A 24,856-nucleotide genomic window follows, 5' to 3' on the forward strand; every position below is an offset into this window, starting at 1 on the left:
GTGGAAACTGTGAGGGGGAAAGGAAACAGACCCTGGAAACCAGAAGGAACAATATCAGAGCTTTGATTCAGTTAGCTCAGTTAAATATTTGGAATTAGGGGAAAGAGTTTATGATTTCATTGTGGCTAACCCTGACTGAGCTTTGCTGTTGAATATCTGAGCCAACTCCTTATGAGGACGTTATCGCTGAAGTCACCCACGGAGGTTCATTGAGAGAAGAGGTGGGAACTGTTTTCTTCAAAGGAAGCGGACTTCGGGGCTTTGCAGTTGAATGCCTACTTGCATAAACAAACACAATATAATCCCATTCTATACTTTTATTTCTCTTTAAGTGTTTTGTGTTTTGAGTGTAGCTACTTCAGCAACTGAGTTTGGGAAAGTCATGTGTCATGCGTCCATTCTACCTTCTGCTGCGGAAACATGACCACAACAGCAACTCAAGAGAAAAGAGCCAGAACTCAGCCCTGATAATTGTGAAAGATTTGTTACATTTCAAATAAAGTAGTCATCTACTCTTGCGAAGTCCTCCTTTTTATTGTAACCCTTGCTTTGAATGTGACCTCACAAGGGAGGTGTGCTCTGCACTTCATCATGGCCTTTTAAAACAGGTTTCTGCAGATAGTGACCCTCTTTGTACATCTTATATATATATCTGCTGAGTGCCTTAAGAAGGGGCCACTCCTCACGCCTTGCTACAGAGTTCTGAGTTTGATGTGACTGAGTGCCCCTTGCTGCGAGATCTGTAACAAAGACCAAGACGCCTAAGTCTCCTAGTGCTTTTCTCACCAGAAGAGTTTTGTGGTTTTTTCTCCACCACATAATTTACCTGCAAAACATGTCTGCCCAATGCCATCTCCCTTTAGATATCTTCTTTTGCTGGGTGACTGAGAAAACATTTACAGTAGATTTGAAGTCAACAGGCGGCAATACCAATGTGACTACAGCCGGTATCTGCTCCAGCCATAGCCTTCACAACAGACAGCGAGTTAACCAAGCCATCAGCCCAAGCAACAGCTTCATCCTCCAGGATGTGAGCTGTGACTCTGGATGCAGAAAGGTGATTACATCATCTCCTTAACTGCATATCCCAGTGGACTCCAATTGACAGTCATCTCTGATATTGTGTTCCAGATTAAGGCCATGCGGCCATTAGCCAGGACAGGTAGCATGGTCTGAAGGATGGGCTTTAAACAAAGCCCGGTCACAATGAAAAGGTCTCGATTCTTTCTGTCTTCTTTCTGACAAGCATTCTTCTCTGCCGAGAGATATGAACCATGTTGTTGTCAACTTGAAAATGTAACCACAACAACATGAAACTATGAAAATTCAAATCCTCTTACAGCCTGCTACGTCTCGTACATGCCCCCCCCATCCCTGCTTTTTTCTAGGATGACATGCATTTGCATTGCAATTTTAAACCTAAACAGCAATACAGTATTAGGAATATTAATAACTTTAAATTCATTAATGTTATGTTGCATTTTGCATTTAAGCAAGAGTAGCATCTCTGCACTCAAAGAGTATTGCAAACAATGCAGTGAAGTGACTTATAAAATGCAAATGAATGTGTGTTTTATGTGTGTGTGTGTGTGTGTGTGTGTGTGTGTGTGTGCGCGCGTGTGTGCGCGCGTGCCTTCAACCCACTATGCCTTATATCAAGTTATACAATTTGTCTGCTTGCTTTCCTCCTCTGCCACCGTAAAAAGGAACTGGCCCAGACACATTTCCATCCCTACAACATAATCCAATGGAGGTATAACCTACATCATAACACAGAAGTGATACTGTGGTCTAATAATAGCTTCATGTTTCCCTCTCCTCTCCCTCACACCCCTGGAATCAATACATGCTCACACATCCCTCCCTTAGAAAGCTGACCTGCCTCTTTTGCGATGTAAAGTTGAAAACGTGGTGAAATGTTACAAAGACCAAGTTAGATTTTTTGGCTCCTCTGTCTGCGCCAGAGCATCCCTCCATCCAGGGAGAGAAAGAGAGAGAGATACAGAGATAGAGCAGGAGACAGTGAGGGATGCTCTGACTGAAAGTGAGACGGGAAGTCCGGGATTCTCCCTTTTCTCTCCTGTTTTGGGATTAAAACGATAAGTAAGGGAAAGACTTGACTTTTACCGCAAATGCGCATCGGGGAGCTTCGCGTTTGGTCACTTTTGGGAGAGTCTGTCTCTGTCGACGTCTCGTTTTAAGATAAACAAATAACTCTCCCCCTGTTTATTTTACAATTTCTTGGAGATTGCTACAGCTCGGAGTCGTCGGCTTTAGTGTACAATGGCTGCTCGTTGATATCGCCTGTCTGCCCGTCTCTACATGGAAGGATTGAGGATGGTTGGCTGAGAAAAAGAAATAAAAAGACACATCCAACTCTCGTGGATCTGACCGTCCCGTCCCCCCCACACTGGGATGATTTCAAAGTAACATCTTTCATGAAACCTCTAACCTTTTTGATTTTGGGGGTCTATTCTGTGCATCGCTTTAGTCCGGAGCGCACTGGTGTCTGACTCAACGATGTGCCCCGGTGGGAAATACTGTGTGTTTCTGTTGCTGCTGAAAAGTGTCCTCTCGGACCCAGGAACCACAAACCAAGGTGAGCATTGCTCCATCCACAGACCTACAACAAGGGTGTGGGTGCACAAACATTTCAAGTCTTTTCCCTGGTATCCTCTGCTCCAGCCATCATACTCATGCAGGCGCACAGACAAAACACAACTTCATGTTTGCAGCACAGTCTCATTTACTGTGTGCAAATATATATAAAAAAAAAAAAACACAAAAAAACAACAAAACCACATTCATTTATATTGGAATGGCTTTAAACAAAGGATATAGTGTTATCTTCTATTTTACATGGGGGCTCTGGTCAGTATACAGAGTCATATTTTGGTATGTTACCTAATACATATTTATATGCTAATATTAAATATGGGCAACTAATAGCTTTTCACCTTAGGCCTTACTATTTTACTGTTCTATTTGTTGCTTGAACCATGATATATCAATATCTTTGTTTTGTAAGGAATAAGGAAGGAATGTAAGGAATCATCAGTTTACTGTTTCAGAGGTGTTCATGTCTTGGTTTTACGTCAGTCTTGATGTATTCGATCATTTGAAATGTATAATTTAAAACATACATCCATGTATTCATTCTTTAAACACATAAATCCATCCTGCAGAATGCTGGAGTGCATCAAGTGATTACACCTCAGTAGAGTTGAACAAATAATCAAATTTAATTGAAATCGCAGCCTAGCCAAGTTCACATCTTTCAACCTGAGAGTCCAGTCAAAAAGCCACTTCATGGATCAGCCCTCCTCATCCAGAACCACTTAGGGACTTCGACACAGCTTCAGCAGCAGTTCTTATCACCTTCCTCTGATGCCGGGCAGATTAAAGACCAAACTGTCTGCAAATCCTCATTAGCCCAACTCTAGAGATTCACAGAGAGTTTACCAGCCATGGCCGTTACGCTCTTCCATTAGCTCCTGGTACTTAGTGCACTTCCCCTCATTGACCTCACTCAAATGCTCCTCCCAGGATGCTTTGAATTTGAGCATGATCAGTTTGCTTGGTGGTGTCTAAAAAGATTCATTTCAGCTGCCAGATCAACTACTCTAGTTCCCTACCGATAAGTTTATGTCAGAGGAGCAGCATAATAGTGGGCTTAGATAATGAGGACTGGAATTAGTCCAGTCCTTTACCCGTCTCCCACCTTGGGTTTGTTGGTGTTGATAGTCTTCTTCAGGCCTTAGAGTATCCACCTGCTGGTCAGCACAGATGTGATGTCACAATCCAGGCTTGATCATAGTCCCCCTTTACACTGCGTCTGTACTTTTGACAAGTGTGGACATGGTGACAGAATAAAGATGGCTCAGATAGTGCAGCTAGTTAAGAGGCGTGCCAGTCTAATGTGCCAGGCCCAGTGGCTCTTAGTGCGCCTTTATCGTGATAAAAATCTGGAATAAGTTCCTTGAACATGATATTAGTCTAAAATGTATTAAGTATTGCACCTTTACTCATGTATAAATGAAAAAATGATACTAAATTGTTAAATGGCTTCCAGTCAGTCTTGCTTTTGGTAGGTTTGTCATTATATCTTCTAACACACATCTTTGAAAGGCAAACTTGCTGATGTTGCTTTCTTTTTTGACCTACTCCAGATAAATCAAATTTGTTTCAACATGTTCAGATGTGAAATATGAACATATTTGCAGATTTACAATCTGTGGATGTGTTGGCTGTGTTCAGTACATATAATTAATATTTCACCACTTGTAACACATTTAAAGAACACAGCAATGCGATTTATTCAGCAGTTTAGTCTGAAAATTAATTAATAATATGATGTACATTAAAATGCACATTTACCCAGTCAAAATACAAAAAGTCACATTTAAATGCTGCACTCTCTTAAACCAGCAGACAGACTCTCCATCAGCCAAATTATGATGAGATTGTGATGTATCTGATATATTCTTTATCGCCAACATTTGAGAGCATAAAAACATGGCCTGATGCTTTTTAGTTGACTGCTTTCATCACTCTGACTGAGGCGTTCATACATTTAGGAATGGAAACATAAGCCATTTTTTGCCCATATAGGGTCCCAAGAGGATTTGCTCACGTACTTGTGCTGAATAAAGGAGCATGAATTTTAATACGATAGGTCAGTGGTTGGCACTCCTATCTATCAGAGTCATTTCCCACTTTTTCAAACCAATTTCTAGTCATATGGGGATTGTTAGTATGCAGTATTGATGGACATTATAATATCTCTTTCCATAAATCACATGTGTACCTGTTCTTGATATTGACTTGAAATTTGCAGGGGTCAGTTTAATTTTCCTTCCTTAATGTTTAATGTTTAAGTCACACATTCTCAAAGATAGCAGGAGGCCTTTCACCAACCAAATGTCAGAGTCTCCTTCACTTCATTTCCCTGAGTGTCTTGTATCTGTGTGTGTGTATGCTCAATTTTCCCCATAGGACGTCTCTCTGCCTGTGGTGGTGACAGGCTTGACAGGGATGGGATGCACACAGGGGAAACTTGAAAAAACAACGAGTTTTTTTTTTTTTTAAAGAGAGAGAAGAAGTTAATATATGTTAGCCAGGTGCAATTTATCTGAGCGAGTTTTGTAATGAATGCGAATCACTTGAGTATGTCCTCTGGGACTTACTCAAGAGAGATGAGATGTAGTCGTATGCGTTACAGCTCTTTTCTTGGCTGTTTTGCTGTTTAAAATCAATATAAATTTATAATAATAATATAATTATAATTTCAATAATGTCAAAAGTAGATCCTCATTCAAAGTTGCCTGGTTCAAGGTGGTATAAAAATCAATCGCTCACTTAACTCTTGCACCTTTCGAAAGTTTCTCCAGCAAAAACTTTCTCCTGCTCCACTTGTAGCTTTCATTGATGACAGATGTAACACTGAAAATCAAAGTCATGTCGGAAACATCCAGCTCTTCTCTAATTGGTGACCAAACATTTTGCTGATGTCTGCTGGAGACATATGAACTGTCTCCGGTAGGTGTAATAGGCTGATGCTAGAGCTGAGTCAGTTCAGGTTGATGGCAAAATGCAGTTTCTCCGGTTTGTCTCTTGTCTACATGGAAGTGCACTCCATTTTGTCTGATGAAAGAAAGGAACAGAGGCACCATGTGCCAAAATAAACCAGTCAGTCTAAAGAAGCTGAGAAACAAATTTTTGGCATTTTCTCTTAATAGATGGCTCACACAAAGCAATAACAGAAATTCTTTGAGATTTAGCACACTACGGTTCTGGTAGCCTTTACGTAGATACTGTCTTCTGGCCTCTTTTAACACATGGATGCCACATCCTCTATCCCACGACCAGGTGAATTAGATGCTGCTGTTGTTGAAAATAACAATTTGTTCCCAAAAACACATCCTAAAAAACAAACCCAAATAAAATAAAAGAAATAGAAAAATTACAGACGCGCTCGTCTCTTAGAGAGAGCTCCGCCAAGTGCTTGTCTACATGAATCTCCTCAGCCAAATACTTATATAATTGAGTATCTGACTTAGCTTTTCCTTTCAGCCAAGGTTCCAGAGAGGTGTCACTCAGTACACACAGCAATTTTCTGCTGCTGTTACTTGGTGAAGACTCTTTCGTACTTTTAGTTTTGATGTCAAAGAAAGAGTCTTCGTGATGTATGTGTGTTATATGATTCAGTGTTCAGTCTTCTTTGAAAGTCACATGCAACGAAGCTCAAATAAATTCACATGCCTGGTTGACTCAACAAATGTGATTATTGTTAAATGTACCAACAATAAAATAGCAACAATAAAAAAGTAGCAAACACGTATTGTTATAAAAACGCCCAGGATGGATGGAAGTCCAGTTTACAGCGTTCATGTGAATGTTACACTCAGTACATAAAAAATAAAAAATGGCTTTGACAAAGACACAGCACAGGGAGACCATCCATGGGGACTATTAGCTCAAAGCCCTGTTGGTCTGGCAGTCTGTCAACACCCCCTGAGTCTGTGAATCGTTTCCATCACAGTCATTTTCACCACAGCCATTTAAGTCCAAGGTTGAATTTCTCTGCCTTTACGAAGAGCTGCTAAAGGGCCTCAGCTGAACCCAGAACTGTCTTTCCCTTTCAATGGCTCAATAACGCTTCGTGATAACTTCAGCTAACTTGCTGATAGCACTCTGAAATGTTTCCATTGCCAGTTGGCTAGCTGTTAGCTGAGATTGGCCCATATGACATTTGTGTTAACACTGACTGAATTTCACTTTTCTACACACGATAACTGAGCAGAGTTGTTTTGTGTAGTGGTCACCTTCTGAGTTACACACCTGGTGAACAGGTTTGGGAAATCACTTCATGGAGTTGCGTTACTGAGTTTTCCAGACAACTAGAGGTTTTTCTATAGTGGTAGAGTGATTTTATGAATCATAACTCAACATATGAAAAATATTTACAAAAGTAAATTAAATGTGGATTGTGAAGTATTCCCCCGAGCAAACTGAACACATTTTGCTGTTTGGTTTCTCAGCTTTGTTATCTCTGATTATATAGTTTGCTTTGGAGGGCTCAGTGCTGGAGACAATAGATTCAGTCAGTAAAACTAATTATTCTGTGCATTTAGAATTTTAAAGAAGCTCAGGCACATGCTGAACATGTAATCCTGCAGTATTGATGCATTGTAATATTATCAATAACATCTCAACACGGAGCGTGGTGATTTGCTACAATATAGACAACTTGTCTTATTTGATAAAATTTGGTGAGGAAAATTCAGAAAGGACAGTTGCAGATGATTACGTTTCCACACACAATACCCAGGCAAGAGTAATGTGATTTGGCCTTCTGATAAGTGCTGGACTGTTTGTGAGTGAGCGATGTGAGTGTGTGTGCACACGCTTTGAGTGAGAAGATCTATCGATCAAATTTGCCAGTGTGGTCTGTTATTTCCTGGCTCCGAACATAGTTGCAGGAATATAATTATTTTATGACTACATTACTGCGTAAGTATGTTTGGGTGTGTGTAAGAGACAGAGCGACAAACGGTGAAGGGAGTTGTGGGGGAAAATATGTTGCTGTCAAACATGGTATGAAGCATTGCTCATGGTTATGAAAAAAAATACGTTTTTTTTAATTTTGTCAAAAATCAAATCCCTTTGTCTCTCTTGGCATGTCTTACAATGTCTTTACCTTTCTCTCTGTATCCATTTTGAACAGAGTCAAGGCAACCCTTATTTTAATTCAACCCCTAATTACCAGCTGGGGATCAAGGACAAAATGAAGTTTCTGTAAATACTGAAGCGCTTCATTTAGTGCCACCAAAGTGTATCTTCTATGGTTATCTAACTGCAGCAACCGCATTAAATTTGTTTGGATACGGCAAAGTCAGCTGAAGTGACAGGTTGTCTGATGATGTGACTCTTTGCTCCATAATGTCAACTACTGAAGTGGCACGCACTTTATTGATAGAGATTGTAATTAACTGGCTGTGTGGAGACAAAGGAAATTGCACATTCATCATATCAAATTGGCTCTGGGGGCTTAGTAAGGGCCAGATAATGGTTCTCTTCATGGCTGTGCCGTGACCAGAGTGCAGACAGCTCAACACTGTTGAACCATGTACGCAATGCAGTCATGGACGCGCACAAAGAAAACAAGGTTAACATGCTGACTTGAAAAACACTATTGAAAATTTTCGTCTTTCAAAACGATCACTGTGTGATACACTGTGTACCGACAGAGTCACAACTATTGGTGTGATTTGGCTGACAAGCACAGCTGACTAAACACTTCCACCTGCCAGCACTAGCACTGACAAATGTTTTCATATGTGATCACAGTTTGATGAGTGAAAGTCAACCTCTGTGGAGAAGGTGGGCTTTGTCTTTTTCCTTTCCACTGACTAGGGAGAGACAGCGTAACAAGCTCACACGCAGAAAGATGCCGCATCCATCGATATTATTGAATTAATTATTTCTTCCAACATGCAAATATGTGAAATGGTAGGAGATTTACAGACATGAGTTGAAATATTATTTTTGTTTGGGTGCCATGTTGCTGTACTGAACTGAGCACGAGTGTGAGCGATGCATTCAATCATCTGTCTTTGCCAGTCGACCTATTTACCTTTATCACACACAGCACCGTTCAGCCTTTCAAACAACTGCAGTGATGTGGTTCACCCCCGGGTGGGTGCCCTTACATATGTGCTTCCTACTTTTTGAGGAAGCATCTCCTTGCTGTTGCATTTGCAGGGCATATATAGACGTACATAACTTATTGAAGACTTCTTGGCTCCAGTGAGTGGATTCTGGTGAGGAACCATCCAACATGGGTGTAATTCTGGGTTGTGACAACATGTAGTGGCATTCACATACTCAGTTGGGAACTACAACTCCAACGTATTTTAAATTGTTAAAAAAGGGGTTGTTACCATTTCAAATTGTTGGCAGAAACTGTAATTATCCTAAATGAGTTAATTGTGTCATTTTGTGAAGTTGGATATTTAGAGTTTTCACAGTCCTTCCATCTCCCCCCTTTATTTATTTTTGGGCTTGTCTTATGATGAAGCAGAAAACTCCTGACCTCTGAGAAGGAGAGTACTAATCTTCCAGACTTCAGCTAGATGAAGGGTGGATCTTTGTTGTTCTGAACTTTCCAAAGAGCTGTTATTTCATAGGTTGTTGAATCTGATAAGAGCTTATGGCTCTTTCAGCTCCTCATTGACAGCTTGATAACTATTGTCTGCTCTATTCCTATTTTGTCACCTCCATTTCTCTTCTTTTTAAATTCACCGTCCAATCTCTCTTGCACTCTCACTGCTTCCCTTTCTGCTCTGCCCTGTCACTCTTTATGCTTATACTGCCACTCCTTCATGCATCCGACTATTCTCCTCCATTTTATTGATTTCTTTTTTTCCCCCCACCAACCTGTCTCTCTCTGTAGTGGTTCTGTTGGACACTACGACAGTGCTAGGAGAACTGGATTGGAAGACCTATCCTGTGAATGGGGTGAGTGACACTGACACTGCTTAAAATGCTGTAAGAATGTTATTTCAGCAAATTTTCCCACACTCAATATAACCTGTCAAACAAATTACCAAATTGAATAATTACAATATAGTGATTCTCCAGTTTGCTTTGGCAGTGCACTGCTTGGACCTAGTAACCGTGCCAGGGTAAATATGTCTTTTTTTTTTTTTTTTTGCCAAAAGAAGTACATTTTTGAGCCAGATAAATTAAAACTGGTCTTGTGCTTAAGTGAGATACATGGAGCTGACGGGACCTTGGGTCTCATTAAAAATCGAACAAGCAAAAGGTGACATATTTTACTCGACGACCGTCCTTGACAGAAGTCAGATCTGTGTCACCCACTGAGCAATAATTTGGTGATTTGCAGGGTGGAGCAGCATCCATGTGTCTGAGTAAAAACTAGGAAGAATTTTAAAAGTGAATTAAGTGAAAGTATATGGTTGAAAATTCTTTCAAGAGCATTTTGATGCTATTCCACAGGATGTAGGACCTGCTCATCACTGAAACGTGGTTCAGTCAGCTGAGGCGGAGCGATTTATTTTTTTTATTTATTTATTTTTTGTTAATGCTGATTAAACATTTTTAACCAAAGCAACACAAATCAGAAGCCAACACAAAAGCACATAGTGCAAGGAGCAACCATACCATCAGTCCAAGGGGCAGGTAGATGCCGAGGCCTGACACCTACAGGTGGATGATGAGTTGGAGGTGGTGGCGTTATAGTGGCAGTGGTAACACAAAGCGTCAGCAGAGCTTTCTGCTGAGCGCTCTGACAGCTGCCATGCTGCAAACAACTGACAAGGGCACTGACAGCTTCAGTACAGGAGTTACCCACGTGAGTTACATATTCAGTTTGACCGACCTGAGTAGCTTCCTGGCCTTGCTTCAATCAATGTAAAGGCGCTAAAATCATTGCTATATTCAGTAAAAAAAAAAACAAATAAACACACACACACACACAAAAGCATTCACAAGCGCACACTTAACCAAATCATGTCTTTTGACCTGAAAACCACCACATAGATGGTGTTATACCCCTGAAACTTGGGGTTTCAGGGGTATACACATTTTTACATAATTCTTCTACCTTCAAAATTCAATGGTCTTATGATTCTTCCCGTTTGTGTTTTTATAAAAAAAAAATGCAATAATGCAATGAATGGTCAATCAAAGGGAATGAATTGTTCATACCTTTAACTACCAAGTAGTTGAATTGTAGCATGTCATTATCAGAAGGATAGGTCTGCAGTTTTCACTCTCACAAAAGGCACAGCTGTGATTGAGCAACCACCAGCAACAACAATCATTTTTTCATGACGCCGTGTCTTATTTGAGACACGAGCTGGTTGCAAAATTGTGCTTTCAGGCTACAATTAAAAGTGTTGTAAATCCTTTGGAGCAAAACCAACAAATAGGAATGAAACTCAAAGAATTTCAGGGCCACACGCCAATATCGAAAAAAACTTTGTCTGCTCTGCACACAAACTAAACAGGTATTTGTTATAGGGAGCAACAATACCATTAATTGGTTTAACAAAAACACAAGACCACAACCTATATTCACATCAAATCAATAATTCATCACAACTACAAAGATTTAATGATATTTTCACTCCACCCCTCTCTCCTGCCTTCCTTTTTGTCTGACAGTGACAAATTGTCTTGTTTCAATGTAAATCTTACATCTCTAAGACCTGACTGTTGCCTTCACTGTTGCTGAAGCAATACCTGTTTGTGTAATGTAGTTAGGTGTTTAAGTGTCTTTAACTTTTGGAAACTGCCTGTAGTTTTTTTTTTTTTTCCCCAACATCTGACATGAAACATTGAGTTGAATAGAAAAAGACATTTTTGCCTAAATGAAAGTTCCAAATATTTTTTTCCCCATTGCCCATAACTCCTGGCGGCTTGATATTAATTATTACACATCTTAACAGTTTATAGCACTGAAATGCAATGAACTGGCCACCTCTGATCATAAATTTTTCACAACGTTAAAGGTTTTTTTTTTATACTGTGAAAATGTATGTAAATGGCTCATTGGTCTATCATCTCACTCACTCAAAAACACTGTTGTTGCAGTATTAACACATCCTCTCAAACCTCTGTGGTGACTAAGGCACCCTGCAGGCTGTAATCACTAACCACTAATGCTAATTATTTTCTTTTTACATACTTAATTTATAACAGGACAAGCTTTTGATGAGCCACAGTGAAACCAAATTGTTTCTTCTCTGAAATACCAATGTATTAATAATAGAAAAAAAAGTTCAGCAGTTTCAGAACACAGAGGGTGCTTCAGGGCCAACAAACTAAGATTTTTGTTCTTGAGCGCCTCATAAATATTGCAACAATCAACAATCATATGATGTGCAGAATTAAAGTTGCTTATTTGACGATGAGCTTCTAGCATTGTCAAACTGGGGCTCATATCTTAATACACATGGGTCACTGCTTTTGTGAGCAGAATTTTGACCCTGGTGAACCACAAAATCCCAGCCATCTACAATAATGAGACTGGCTCAGATTTTAACCTTTCATGTCTCACTTATTCTGCACTTTGAGAGATTTAATGTCAGTATCTGAGTGGGATTTATTTAAATGATCACATAATGTAGTTCACAGGTTGTGGGCAAATGTAAAAATTCTAGTTAAGGGTCTAATTCTGCAAAATTTGCATGAAATTATTACAATAAAATGCTCAACTTTTATTGCTCTCCCCTTCTCACAGTTCTCAGATTGCAGTCACTGACAGCGTAGTTAGCTGTGTAACATACAAAAGCCATGAGTATGCTCAGAAAGGTAAGAAGCCTGAAAAGGCAATCCATGTGTGAGGCAAAAGTAGTAACTACTGCAGCAGGCTTGTCTTGATATAAGCAATGGATCTCGACTTTCTGGCCCTCCTCTACTTCCCAGAGAGGATATTTAAGTTTTTTGAAAAATACTCAATCTAGAAATATTTATTTGTTATACTTAATTAAATACCAAGCTGAAGCTGATAGAGAAAGTAGAGGGTTGTGCTTATGTCAGTAAGCCTGGTCGCTGTGTAGCCGTCCCTGATTTGAAAGATCTCTTTATCTGCTCAGCAGAAGTTCCATCGAAAATGTCTTTCAGCAACTTGGTGTTTTTTTTTTTTCAGCTGTCAGAAATTCTTGTCAAAAACTGAGTGCAAACTTTAAGCTGCCGGGAGCCATTGTGTGTGTGTGTATGGGGAGGCTCATCATAACAAATAGTTATGAAGCTCACAGTTCTCAGTATCGGCATCAGAACATCTATGCATAGTGATTGAGGTTTGCAGCAGCTGCTGAATATCACGAATAAGGCTCAAGTGTGTGGCTACGAAATCAGTGAGGGGCTGTAGGAACGTGGCATCATCAATTTGAAAACACATTCAAGCAGGAGGCAGAATACTTTGCCTGAGAGGGATTCCTCTCCAAATCCCCATCCCAATGCTACATGGACTAATCTAATTTGTATTTCCATCCAACAAGTTGTAGCTGCTTGCTCCTCTACTATCTGTGAATACTGGGCAAAAACTGGAGCACAGGTGGAGGCATTGTGTTGTTGCTATTACCGCGAACAGACTGGAAAATATCTGGTACAATATAACTTCCTCTTTCATGGAGAGCCATCAAGTTTACCCCAGTTATCACCCCAGAGATAACTCACTGATCATCAAGTTCTTTTAATGACAAAGTTGGAGGCGGGTCTGATCTAACCACCTGAAGGAGCAAATGAAAACAGTATTTTTCTCCTTTTCAGAAAAGATTAGATTAGATTAACCAAATATGACAAAGACATTAAAAATAAATAAATAATCATAACTGCAGATATCAAAAGTTGACAACTCCCAAATTTCATAAATGTAGATTCAGAGCAGGGCCAGTTGTATCTCACTGAGATTTTCAATGTGGATCCTTTGAGCTGTTTTGCAACATATGAAAGTTTTCTCACCAGCAGCGATAAATATGCCACAATACGAATCCTGTTAGCATCACTTCAGTATATTAATATCGCTGTCGCAAGAAAATCATTAAAACTGAGCGACTTCTTCAACTCTGTGGAGGGATCGGGACACTCTCATTCCTAAGTAATAATGATGAGGCCTTCAGTGGTTGCCTATCCCTCTCCTTCATCACCAGCTCAGCCATTTATTGCTGTGCTGTAAACTTTGCAAACGTTAATTTAAACAAACAGGAGTTAATAAGACACCTAATAAGGGCAGATCTCATTGTTGCAATAGTTTCAATGTGTTGACGGAAATTTGAAAAACTCTTTGTGCTGAGCGAACTTGGCTCAAACTAAGTAATTACGCCTAAAATTGTTTACATTCCTTCAATCATCTTCCACCACTTACCTGTTTCCAGGTCACACAATAGTTTCCATTTCCTTAGTATTTCATCGTGAGATCAGCCTCAAAACTAAGTCAACAGCGAACGTTTTTCATGGGCCACTTTCATAAAGTCACTATCATCTTGCAATATTAGTGTGAGTTCTGCACATTAATTAGTTCTACACACTGTACTCAGCTCCTGGTTCATGTCTGCTACAGTCTGGTAAGCTTGGGGCTAATAGCCATAGCGATTAGAAGGTGCATATCTGATTGCCCGAGAGAGCACGGGCTGCAGCTCATCTTTCAAACTCCAAGATTTTATTCGTTTTCTCTGCTCCGAACCATGCCACGTCCCAAGGGTGCATTTTAGAACAGTGACAAATCACCATTTTCTTTTGTTTGCATGCATAATGGTATGCCAATTACTTACTGCTGACTTTATGCAAAACCAGAAAGTCTGCTGCCTTTAAAAATGTTTTTGAAAGTCTTTTTTTTTTTTTTAAGCATTTTTCTAGTTTCTATTTGAAGGCCTGTAGAGAGGGCACTGATACGTTGAAGAAATTCCACTCATATCAGGTGTGAGTCCTTTTTTTTTTTTTTTTTTTTCTTATGACCTCTACAGCATTTTACACTATAGTATGGTAGAGCATAAAATCTTGAACAGCATATGGAAACACACAGCAGTGGCTTGGCAGTACAGCAACATTTCAGAAAACTGAATGAATGTTTGAATTTTAGATCTCAGACCTAGCAAGTGTGTGCGATAGATTCAAGGTCCCTGCAGTATGACTTTAATCATAGCTCGAGTATATTACATTAATGCTGCGTATGCATGCAAGAGTTAATTATGAATACCGAACAAAACTGGGATTTCGTTTTAACTAAATACTGACTAGAATTCTGTACATTTAACTAGAATATTTCCCACGCAATGGCAGAAATGATATGATTATCTATCACCTCAGAGTCCACTTAACATTAAGGCATTGGCACTGCATTATCGGGTGGCTAGAGTTCCAGATGAAAGAGGGAATGACTATGGTTGATTAATCATCTAGCCCCTGGGTTGAACATAAAGCTAATTTAGATAGTCTAATTAATATAAGATTAATTGCTTTTGCACACGCCAGTCAAGGTTAAAGTGTTATTTAATGTTTTACATTGGAGAACACTCTACCTGACTCGCTTCAATTTCCTCTGTGGCTCAGCTCATTCTCTCTGTCATCTACTTTTATTAGCTTCCTCTCTCGCTCTCTCTGCACACTGTATTGAATACAGCAGCTTTGGCCAATTTTCTCCCATTGAATACCCAATTTCGCAGATGTCGCTGGTAAGAGAATTAGATAATGTAGGCACCAATATGGCAGAGAATTAAATCAATAAGTTGTCACCAAAGAGTGTTTTCCATTTAGCTGCTTAGCTTTCTCGTGCCAACTCCAGTGTGAGACTCTGGAAATGAAGCCTCAGTCTTCTGCATTCAGGAGAGAGCCAAGGCTGCCAGAGGAAAGATACACAGGTTCAGCCCATGTGGAAGTTTTTTTTTTTTTTTTTTTCTCTTACCCGTTCATGACCCTCCATCTTCAGTGGGAATCTCTATTACCTCTGGAAAACTATTCAAGACCAAAAGTCATATAATCTGACTATTAGTTACTCTAATAACTAATGTGATCTTTGTCAAACTGTAATCTCAAAAAAGGTCATATTACTGTAGATTACAACAGTTTTTTTGCCGGAAATTTGTCTAGTTTGCATGATAAATGTATGACATAAAATAAACAGATGAAGGAGTTGCTGCTGTAAATGATAAAAACAGGCGCAAATTCTGTATTTTGCTCTATTTAGCAGTGTGTAATGCGTTTGAGTGTGTTGCATTGGAGTGTACTTCCTCTGAAATTAAAATGTGCATTGGAAATTTTTAAATTGTTGATGGGGAAGGCATAAGTGCATCACTAGGTCTGAACTCTGTGAGGCTATGATGTCTCTTTTGGGAGACTAAGGTCTTAGCTCTGTGAGGACTGAGCTCTGAATGGGGACGTGGCTGTAAAGTGTAGCTGGCCTGCTTGGAGGAGAGGGCTGGATTAGCATAAGCATTATTGTAACATAATATTGCAAAAAAAAAACAAAATAAAATACAACCAAAACAAGTCTTTGAGTATTCCAATGGCAGGTTTACATTTTATATTGGCTATAAACTGAGAGCACACACAAATACTCTTAGGCCTCTTTGGCCAAATAGCTTGGAAATCCCTTCCCCCTCTTTCAATAGCTTTATGAAACCAGCAGTTGAACATTAACACTCATTTCACGCTCTGGCAGCTGGAACAGAGGTGAAAACAACTAATTGCACTGCTCTGCTTGGAAAACCATCCAGGAGAGAGTGTTAAAAAATGTGCACTATAAAAAAAAAAAAAAAAAAAAAACAACTGCTTTTTTGGTTTCTGCTGTTTAAAATCTTTCTACAGGTTCTGCTCGAGCACATTCCAAAACTGTCTTTGCTAACATGCAGAACATAAGATAGCATAACTATGAGTAACACTTTTGTGAAATCTCTGGACTATTAACCCCCCATGGGTGCAATAGGGTGCCACTCCCAGATAGTTTTTTTCAACATTGAGACGCCATGACTGACCGTGAAACACAGTGCCGTGGTGACCGTCCTTTGGTGCTGTGCTCTGTTTGTACTGCTGTACACACAGTCACATATGCATATTTAGTAACCCTCCCCCATAACACCAGTTTCAAAGCAGTGGAGGTCTAAACAATTCACTGCTGCAAACATACACTTCAGTGTGTTGTTTATCTGAGCGGTTGATGCTTCCACATGACAGCTACCAGACATACACAAACCTTGTGTTCTGACCTTGTGACAGAGGCCAAATCTGAAGGAGCTGCCAGCACCTTTATGCTTTTCAGCTGAACTTGACAGAGTATCATAACTTTCAGTTGCACCACCTTCACATATCTCTTCCTTGTCTTTATCTAGAGCTGCCAGACTCTCTTTTTTTTTTTTTTGAGAAGCCTCCATATTCAGACGCTTTGCAATAGTTAGCAAACGTTCAGTCCCTGCTACTGTTCTGTCACGGTCAGTCTGCCACTCCAGCTTGAGGAAATAAGTACTCCCTCCCATATTCAAACACACTCTAGGCCCAAATCAGTTTTTATAATGGCTACATTATGACACTGGAATGCAGGATGTAATGGAAAAATCATTCTGAAAAGATATTTATGAATTTTTTCATTATTTATTTTGAAACTCCCACAATCCCCAAAACGTATCCCCCAACACAGCAGGGGTTCCTGGCCCCCCGGCTGAGCACTGCTGCGCTAGCGAGATCTGTGTGAGTATGTGTGTTAAATGTTAGTTCTTTTGCAAACATTTATGCTAATGACATCTCAACCAAAAGTTCTACTCCCACTTTAAATAAATTTTAGATGTAATGTAATTTGTTTTTGACAAAAGTTGAAAAGTTCTCCAGGAAATTTATTTCCTGAATAGCAGAAATGACTTGCAAATATCGAAATATTTTCAAAAATATTATCTCCTTTTCTCTACCACGGCCATTCCAGGACAGAATTAATATGAAATGCTAACATGAATGTTGTGCTCTTGAGATACAATTACATGTCCAGTTGTGGGACTGACACAATCTCAGCCCCTCCCCCCACCGCCAGCAACCCCCCCAGCTGAGTCAATGCCACAGGAAAAGTTCTGTCATGAAACATTACATCTTTTGAAGTTCTGATCATCACACCGTTAAAGTGAAGCAGGCAAATGAAAGCCTGGCTGATGCAACAGCTTGAAAACAATGGTGAAACTAATACAGTGTCTCTGAAATGGCATGTTTCTATAGAAATGATGTTTCATTACATGCAGGTTTAACTTCTTTTGAACATCCAGATCATTAATTGGGTGCATGCACTATATTAGTATATTAACTATTAATTTGTAATCTACTATATACAAATATTATCAATATCTGAATGAAGTGAATATATACACAACGTAATTGCATATTAGCCAATCACTGTCTCTCACAACAAGCCACAAATTACTGTTTGCTACAATTTTATCTATTCATGCAGGTGGGGCACTTTCTAATACTGCATACACAACATCGCATAAAAGAAACATGTTTATTGAATTTAATAGTAAACGAAAGTGTCGATATCTGATGGGTGTGAAGCCTTTAAATTCAGAAGAGCTTGCATTGTTTACAAATGTACCCATGTCTACTTTCTGTACTTTTACAGTGGGATGCTATCACAGAGATGGATGAGCAGAACAGACCTATTCACACCTTCCAGGTTTGCCATGTGATGGAGCTAAACCAGAACAACTGGTTACGGTCTGGATGGATCCAGCGGCAAGCTGCACAGAGGGTCTGGACTGCATCACAACAATTCCTCTGACGCATATTGTCCTATTTCAGAAGTCTGTCTGAGATTTGGATCAGATGAAGTTGCCTTGGAGCAGAGCTTTGTCGTCTCATTGACAAAATGATTGGCATCGTGGTGATAATGAGAATTTGTGTAGTTCACAGCAGCAAAATCAGATTATCATGGATTGTTCTGAATCCATCTTAGTATAGATTTTTGTAATCAAACATACATTTTTGAATGGAAAGGCTTCATGTGACTGTCTGAAAATGTGTTAATCATTTAGTATTTGTAATATGAAATTGGCTTGTGATCACCCGAATGCTTTTTCTCTTCTATGACTCAGGTTTACGTGGAGCTGCGGTTCACTCTGAGAGACTGCAACTCCATTCCTTGGGTGTCTGGCACCTGTAAGGAAACCTTCAACCTCTTTTATCTGCAGACAGATGAGCCACTCACTGCAGGGGTACGATTTCGGCCTATTGACTATGCCAAGGTTGGTAATCAGATCTGTATCCGTTGCCCTGACGGTGTCAGTCTGTGGCATTGAACAGAAAATAATGCATTTGTTGTTGGCTTTGAGGTGGACACCATAGCGGCAGATGAGAGTTTTACACAGACAGATCTTGGAGATCGTGTGCTTCGCCTCAACACGGAGGTCAGGGAAGTGGGGCCACTGACACAGAAGGGTTTCTACTTAGCCTTCCAGGATGTGGGAGCTTGTATTGCTCTTGTGTCTGTCAAGGTCAGTGAGCAGGGTGGTGCGGATTATGTTCGCATGAACTACAGCCGTGAAGTTGTCTGTTTCATTTAATCCGCAAGACCAAGATTTGAACCTTCTCTTTCACCTCAGGTCTTCTACAAACGCTGCCCATCCACCTTAAGGAACCTGGCAGTGTTTCCCGACACAGTGCCACATATGGACTCTTCTTCTCTGGTGGAAGTGAGAGGTGCGTGTGTGGAGAATGCAGAGGAGAGGGACACACCCAAATTGTACTGTGGCGCTGACGGAGACTGGCTGGTGCCGCTGGGCCGCTGTGTCTGTAGCATTGGTCATGAGGAGATGGATGGCTACTGCCGGGGTAAGAGGTTGTTTTTGTTATTTTTTGTGAGGGGCTGTGTTTGTGTTTTGCACAAACACTGTACGCTCGTATGCTGCACTAACAGCATACTCAAGTTTACTAAAGCTGCAGATACAGAGGGAAACAAATGGATAGCAATGGGTAGAAAATAGGAGAGGGGAGGAGAGGAGAAGAGGAGAGAAAGCATTGCATCGCATTAACAAATCTCTAAGGCCTCCGCAGTTGTTGGCAGAAGTTACAGAGCTGTTATCCCCCCCCACCCACCCACTTCTAGAGATTCTGCATCCTTGTCTGATCCTTTCCATCCACATCTCTCTTCATTTTTTCAGCTCCATCTCCCCTTGTCATCTTTTCTTCTCTCTTGTCCACTTTGTTCACTCTTCACTAAACTGCCCCCTCCATCTTCCTGTCACTGTCTCTCTTTGCCAGCCTTTTCTGCCGTGCAACCCGAAACAGTGTGAATATAAATAGTGTGTCGTTTGATGAGATTCCAGATATAAAATCATTACTGTTGCTTTCATGAAGGCCTCTCTGTGTCAGTCATGTAGCTAAAATATAATTGAAAGTAATTTCTTGTAACATCTGGATTTGAGCCATTAATGTCTGATCTTACCTTGATAAATGCCTTCCTGGGGCAGATATTCAACCACTTAACATTAACATAAAGGCTTTCAAATCTTTTTTTTTTTTTTGTTTATTTTTTTTGGGTATACCTCCTCTCTAATTTGTACAATCAGCATTGCCTAGATGTGGTCCATTGTGAGCAGAACAGATTGAAAAAAAAAAGAAGTAACTGTTGAGCTGTTCCAGATAGTCATTGACCTGGTTGCACAAATAGACTGTGCAGACAGACTGCAGGCTAGCAGGCTAATTGCCTTCATTTGTTAGTTTCATAGATAGTTTAGCTCACTCCAAGTCTCTTTTAAAACTCCTCCAGCCTTCTCTCTGTTTGACCTAGGCTCAGATTGGTTCTTGTAATTAAGACAGGAGCTAAATTTTGGCATGCTGCAGTTACAATTAAAGCGTACCTCGTGTTACTTATTACATTTTGCACTAGTCTCAGCTGGTCGGGGTGGAATTCATGTGGTGATACGGATACTCAGGTTATTACAGCAAGAACTCCAACAATCATTAGCACAGCTGATATGTAGCACAGGCTGTAATATCTCCTTATTTTGCTCCTCGGGTGTAATTTTCCTTTTTATCTTCTTTGCTTCTATCTGCTTTTTATTTATCTTTTCTCTTTCTCGCTCTCAATCATCTCAAAGACATAGTTAAACAGCGCAGCAGTCAGGAGAGATTACTGATGAGACGGCAGCTCAGAAGCAGAGCTCTCGTGGTGTCCCTAATACATGTCGTAAATCTAAAATCCCTATCGATTCCCTTCAGCTAACAGTTGCTTCTCTCCATTGTACCTGCAACAGCATCAAGGGGATCTTGCTGGCCAGTACAAAGAGTAGGTCAGTAATTCATACAGCAGCGACCAACTTGATATAGTGATATAGTATTGAGAATCAATCTAGAAGTTGATAAACAGATTAAACAAAAAGACAAGAATGTCTAACCAAGTCAAGGTATTTGTCTCCATTACTGTGTAAAGGTAATACGGACTTTAGCAAGTCTGGCTCTTTTTTTTGCAGCACTACCAGATGTTAGTGTTTTTTTTTTGTTTTTTTTTAACCGTTAAATTAAAGTGACCTCAATTTATAATTTCTGCATGTGTCACAGAATATAATAATGTGGTAGAAATAAAACATCTAAATAAGAATAGTAAAATAAACTGTAACCTTCTACTCCTGATTTAATGAACGTGCATGAACATATGTAACACTAACCACTAAAGGAAAATACTTAAACGCTGGTAAGTTCAAAGAATAAAAGAACGGTGGAGCAACAATATATGTAATTAATGATAATTGACAGCAGTCAATGGGATTTCCTGCCTACATGGCATTTTTCTTGAACAAACTATCAAAACAAATAAAAAAAAAAAAAGAGAAATTTATTTCATTCATTCATCTTCAACGCTTTTCCATTTCCGGGTTGCACAAGGGGCCTGGAGCCAATCCCAGCTCACTCTGGGTGAGGTCAGGGGTCACCCTGGACAGGTCACCAGTCCATCACAGGGCCAACACACAGAGACAGACAGAGACCAACAACCACTCACACAATTAAGTCACCAGTTAACCCAAACATGACGTTTTTGGAGAGTGGGAGGAAACCAACACAGGCACGTGGAGAACATGCAAACTCTGGACAGAAAGGCCTCAAGCCAGGGAACCGAACCAGCGACCTTCTCATTGTGTGGCAACAGCACTAACCACTATACTGCTGTGTTGTTTTATCTACTCTAAAATAAAAGTTTGAAAGCTCTTCTAATCCATACATTATACTTTTATTTTTGACAAGGCTAGACAAGCAGTTTACTCTTGTGTCCAGTATCAATTCTCCGGGCTATGTCTCCACTGGAAGTACAGACGTGTAAATAATATCGATTTTATCATCTGAAGGTAAGTCTGAGAGAAAACAAGCATTCTTTCCAAAATGGCTGTTCTGGCAAGATTCATCCCTCTCTGGAATACTGCTGTAGCATCTTGAGTAAAAGGAAACTACATTGGTCAGTTCGACTCTTGTGTTTTGACATGTGAGGTTTTATCTATGGCGGATGCTCTGCTGTGGACCTTGGCATCTCTAAGCTCAGTAGGGCCAGAGAAGTGATCAATCGCAAAAACACCTTATGGCCTTCTAATGAATAATGAATGATTTTCATTAGTTATGACCAATTTTTTTTTTCTTCTCATCAATAATTTCCATAGGTCTAGCAGAACCGACGCTGTGATGAAGATGTGCACTTTGCAAGTAGTTGCAGGAAGTTTAGGCATGAACTTGCGATGACTTCTGCTTTCTCCTCGTTTTCATTTTGGAACACTGCTTCAAAGGGTGCTGTGATCAAAGCTGTCTGAGAGGCAGCATGGGGAAAGAGCAAAAGAGGGAGGGGGAGAGAGAGAGAGAGCGAGAGAGAGAGAGAATAGGGAAAACCCCGACACTACAAAATATAATCAGACATCTGCACTAACACGTTAACACGTCCTTCTTTCCCTACCAGCTGCCTAAACAAATACATCAGGGCTTATCAAACACGGCTTTCCACCCCGATAGCATTCTGCCAGACTCTTCTGACATCTCAATCAAGTGCCTTATTATTCTATTCCTTTTATACAGTGTCAGCCACAAGAGGATTACTCATAGATAGGATGGTTATATCATGACCTAGATAAGGCAACATCATAGCGATAATGCTATTTGTTCCGCATCCTTTCGTCACAGCATCATATCCAAGAGGCAGCGAATTATGGGGGAAACTGACAGAAATGTCTTTTTGAATTTCATTTGAGCCAGAACAGACACAGACAAGACCCAAAAACCCCACCAGTAGGTGAAGTGATTGGTTTCAATTGCTAAAAAAAAAAAAGAAAACATCTATATTCAAATTGTTTTGTTTCAGTAAAGCCTCATGTATGACAGCTTTTGCTGCTTACACCACCCATAAAACTGGCAACACCACAACTCAAATTTTCTTCTTACTGTAGGGAAAAACGAACAAATGGAACGAATGGATCAAAAACGCAGACATGCATTTTGAGAGTCACCCTAAAGTGAAGTCAGCCTTTTTCCTTTCCTCTTTTCCTCCCAATGCCAATCAATGCCAGAGTTTTCCAGAAATCAGCAACATCTGTCACAGATTACCTCTGCTGTCTCAGGATGTAGGAATGGTCAAGCAAGGAAGGTGCAGGCATGTTACTTCAAATTCGGGTAAAGTGGAAGAGGTAATGAGGAAATCGATACGTTGTCTGAGCTGCATCTGACTCTCTGTGCCCTCTTGTGTCCATTAAGGACTGTGTTTTGCTCCTGCTTTTAATGCAGCTCTGCCAGACCAGAGCATCATTCATTCTGTGTGAACTTCCCATCTGCATATCAAAGCCGAGAGACCAAGGTAAACATAATCTCTGTCTCCATCTGTTTCTGACAACGTAAAGCCAAGAGAAAATTTCCAACTCAGCCCACCCAAACAACTCAAAATCTAGCTGGCATGTCGTTACATTCCTGGAAATGTGCAGGTGATGTGCCTCTTTGGACCAAGTTCCTGTGAGTAATTTCAAGTGAAACTCAAATCTTAAATTCGACCTGAGGCCAAGATTTAAGTTGATCTCATCAGTTTTTTTTTTTTTATGAATCTCATTACCATTTACAAGAGATCACTTGTAGTGATAAATTTATACAGAATTATAGCCCTACTCTGGATGTTTTCAGCAGGCAGGAAGCTATTTGCAGCAAAATGCTCTTAACAACTGCCTGTGTGACACCAAACAGCCAAGTTAACAACTACACACTGGAGCATTAATTTGAGTTGGTTGAGACAAAAAAAGACCAGCAGAGCGATTTTATTTCGTACTTAGATTCATCAGCTGTGCAAAAATGCTAATGTAGCTACATATCTGGCCGACTTGTAAAAACGCAGCTGTGCTTAAACATTTGCCATATTCACTTGCAATGATATCCCAAAGTGTTGCTCAAAGTTTGTTGTGGTGCCAAAAAACAGGTTCATATAATAAGAGTTTCCTTTTATATCCTCTTTCCACCAATAATTGACGAAAAGTATTGGTAAGCCCACTCATAAAAGCCTATTGACTCCTTTTCCACCACAAGTGGAGTTTCTGTTCCAACGTCATTCATATTAAAGTACAAGGAGAGATATCATCACAGGCACTTACAGAACACACACAGGCATCTCATCACCACCTTGCTATTCCAGTCAGTGTCACAGCATCCGTTTGATGTGCTTTGATCAATGATTGAGTGTTTTGAAATGATTTCAGGGCTCAGACAGCAACTGAGTGCGGTTTATCCGCGGTGTGCCTTGTGTTATGGTACAACAGGTGACAAGTGTATTTACGCTGTTTATGCTTTGAACGATCTTACAGCAGGAGAAAGGGGCGAACGCAAGTTGAAATATCCGCTTTTAAATCACTGCTGATCAGAGCCAGCCTTGATGAAAACCGGTTGTTAGGAATTGGATTTTCAATATAATTAAATGCTATGATTCAGTAGCATATTTTGTGGTGACTACTAACATGTAAGTGGATTCCAAAAAATACAATTAATTTTACTATGCAATTCTACTTTCTGAAATTTTACAACTCAAATGATTATGATTTGATGTATTCACTGATAATAAGTAAATAAGCAGAATAATGGTTCATGAAAAGCAGCCGCTACAGTTATTGAGAGGTGAACCTTACTCTATCTGCAGGGTTGTGGTTTATTTTGTGTGCAAGACAGTACCAGTGTTGTTCCTTTTCTGAGTAACAAAGTCTTCCATGAAAAAAGCAGGTGATAGTGAACAAATCAGATGTCATTATCAGTCTGTGTGCATGTGTGCGCGTATGTGTTGATGTTTTCAAACCATTTTTGTGATGGAAAAAGTGGTATGAGTGTTGTAATTGCTTTTTTGGTGGTGATCTGCGCA

The 24,856-nt window shown here is 40.0% G+C and overlaps 1 protein-coding gene across 3 annotated transcripts in view; it reads left to right on the forward strand.

The window, feature by feature from the left end:
• The first annotated feature begins 2,116 nt into the window (after positions 1-2,116).
• Positions 2,117-24,856, forward strand: part of epha6 (eph receptor A6) — a 45,023-nt gene continuing 22,283 nt past the window's right edge. For all 3 annotated transcript variants that reach the window (XM_029497539.1, XM_029497540.1, XM_029497541.1), the window contains exons 1-6: positions 2,117-2,599; positions 9,455-9,519; positions 18,122-18,250; positions 18,594-18,743; positions 18,831-18,992; positions 19,101-19,329. In XM_029497539.1, coding sequence (XP_029353399.1) covers positions 2,521-2,599; positions 9,455-9,519; positions 18,122-18,250; positions 18,594-18,743; positions 18,831-18,992; positions 19,101-19,329 — 814 coding nt within the window. In that variant the 5' untranslated portion in view covers positions 2,117-2,520. The remainder of the gene's footprint in view (positions 2,600-9,454; positions 9,520-18,121; positions 18,251-18,593; positions 18,744-18,830; positions 18,993-19,100; positions 19,330-24,856) is intronic.

The sequence above is a fragment of the Echeneis naucrates genome, chromosome 3 (assembly GCF_900963305.1).
Source record: "Echeneis naucrates chromosome 3, fEcheNa1.1, whole genome shotgun sequence".
Lineage (NCBI taxonomy): Eukaryota > Metazoa > Chordata > Actinopteri > Carangiformes > Echeneidae > Echeneis > Echeneis naucrates.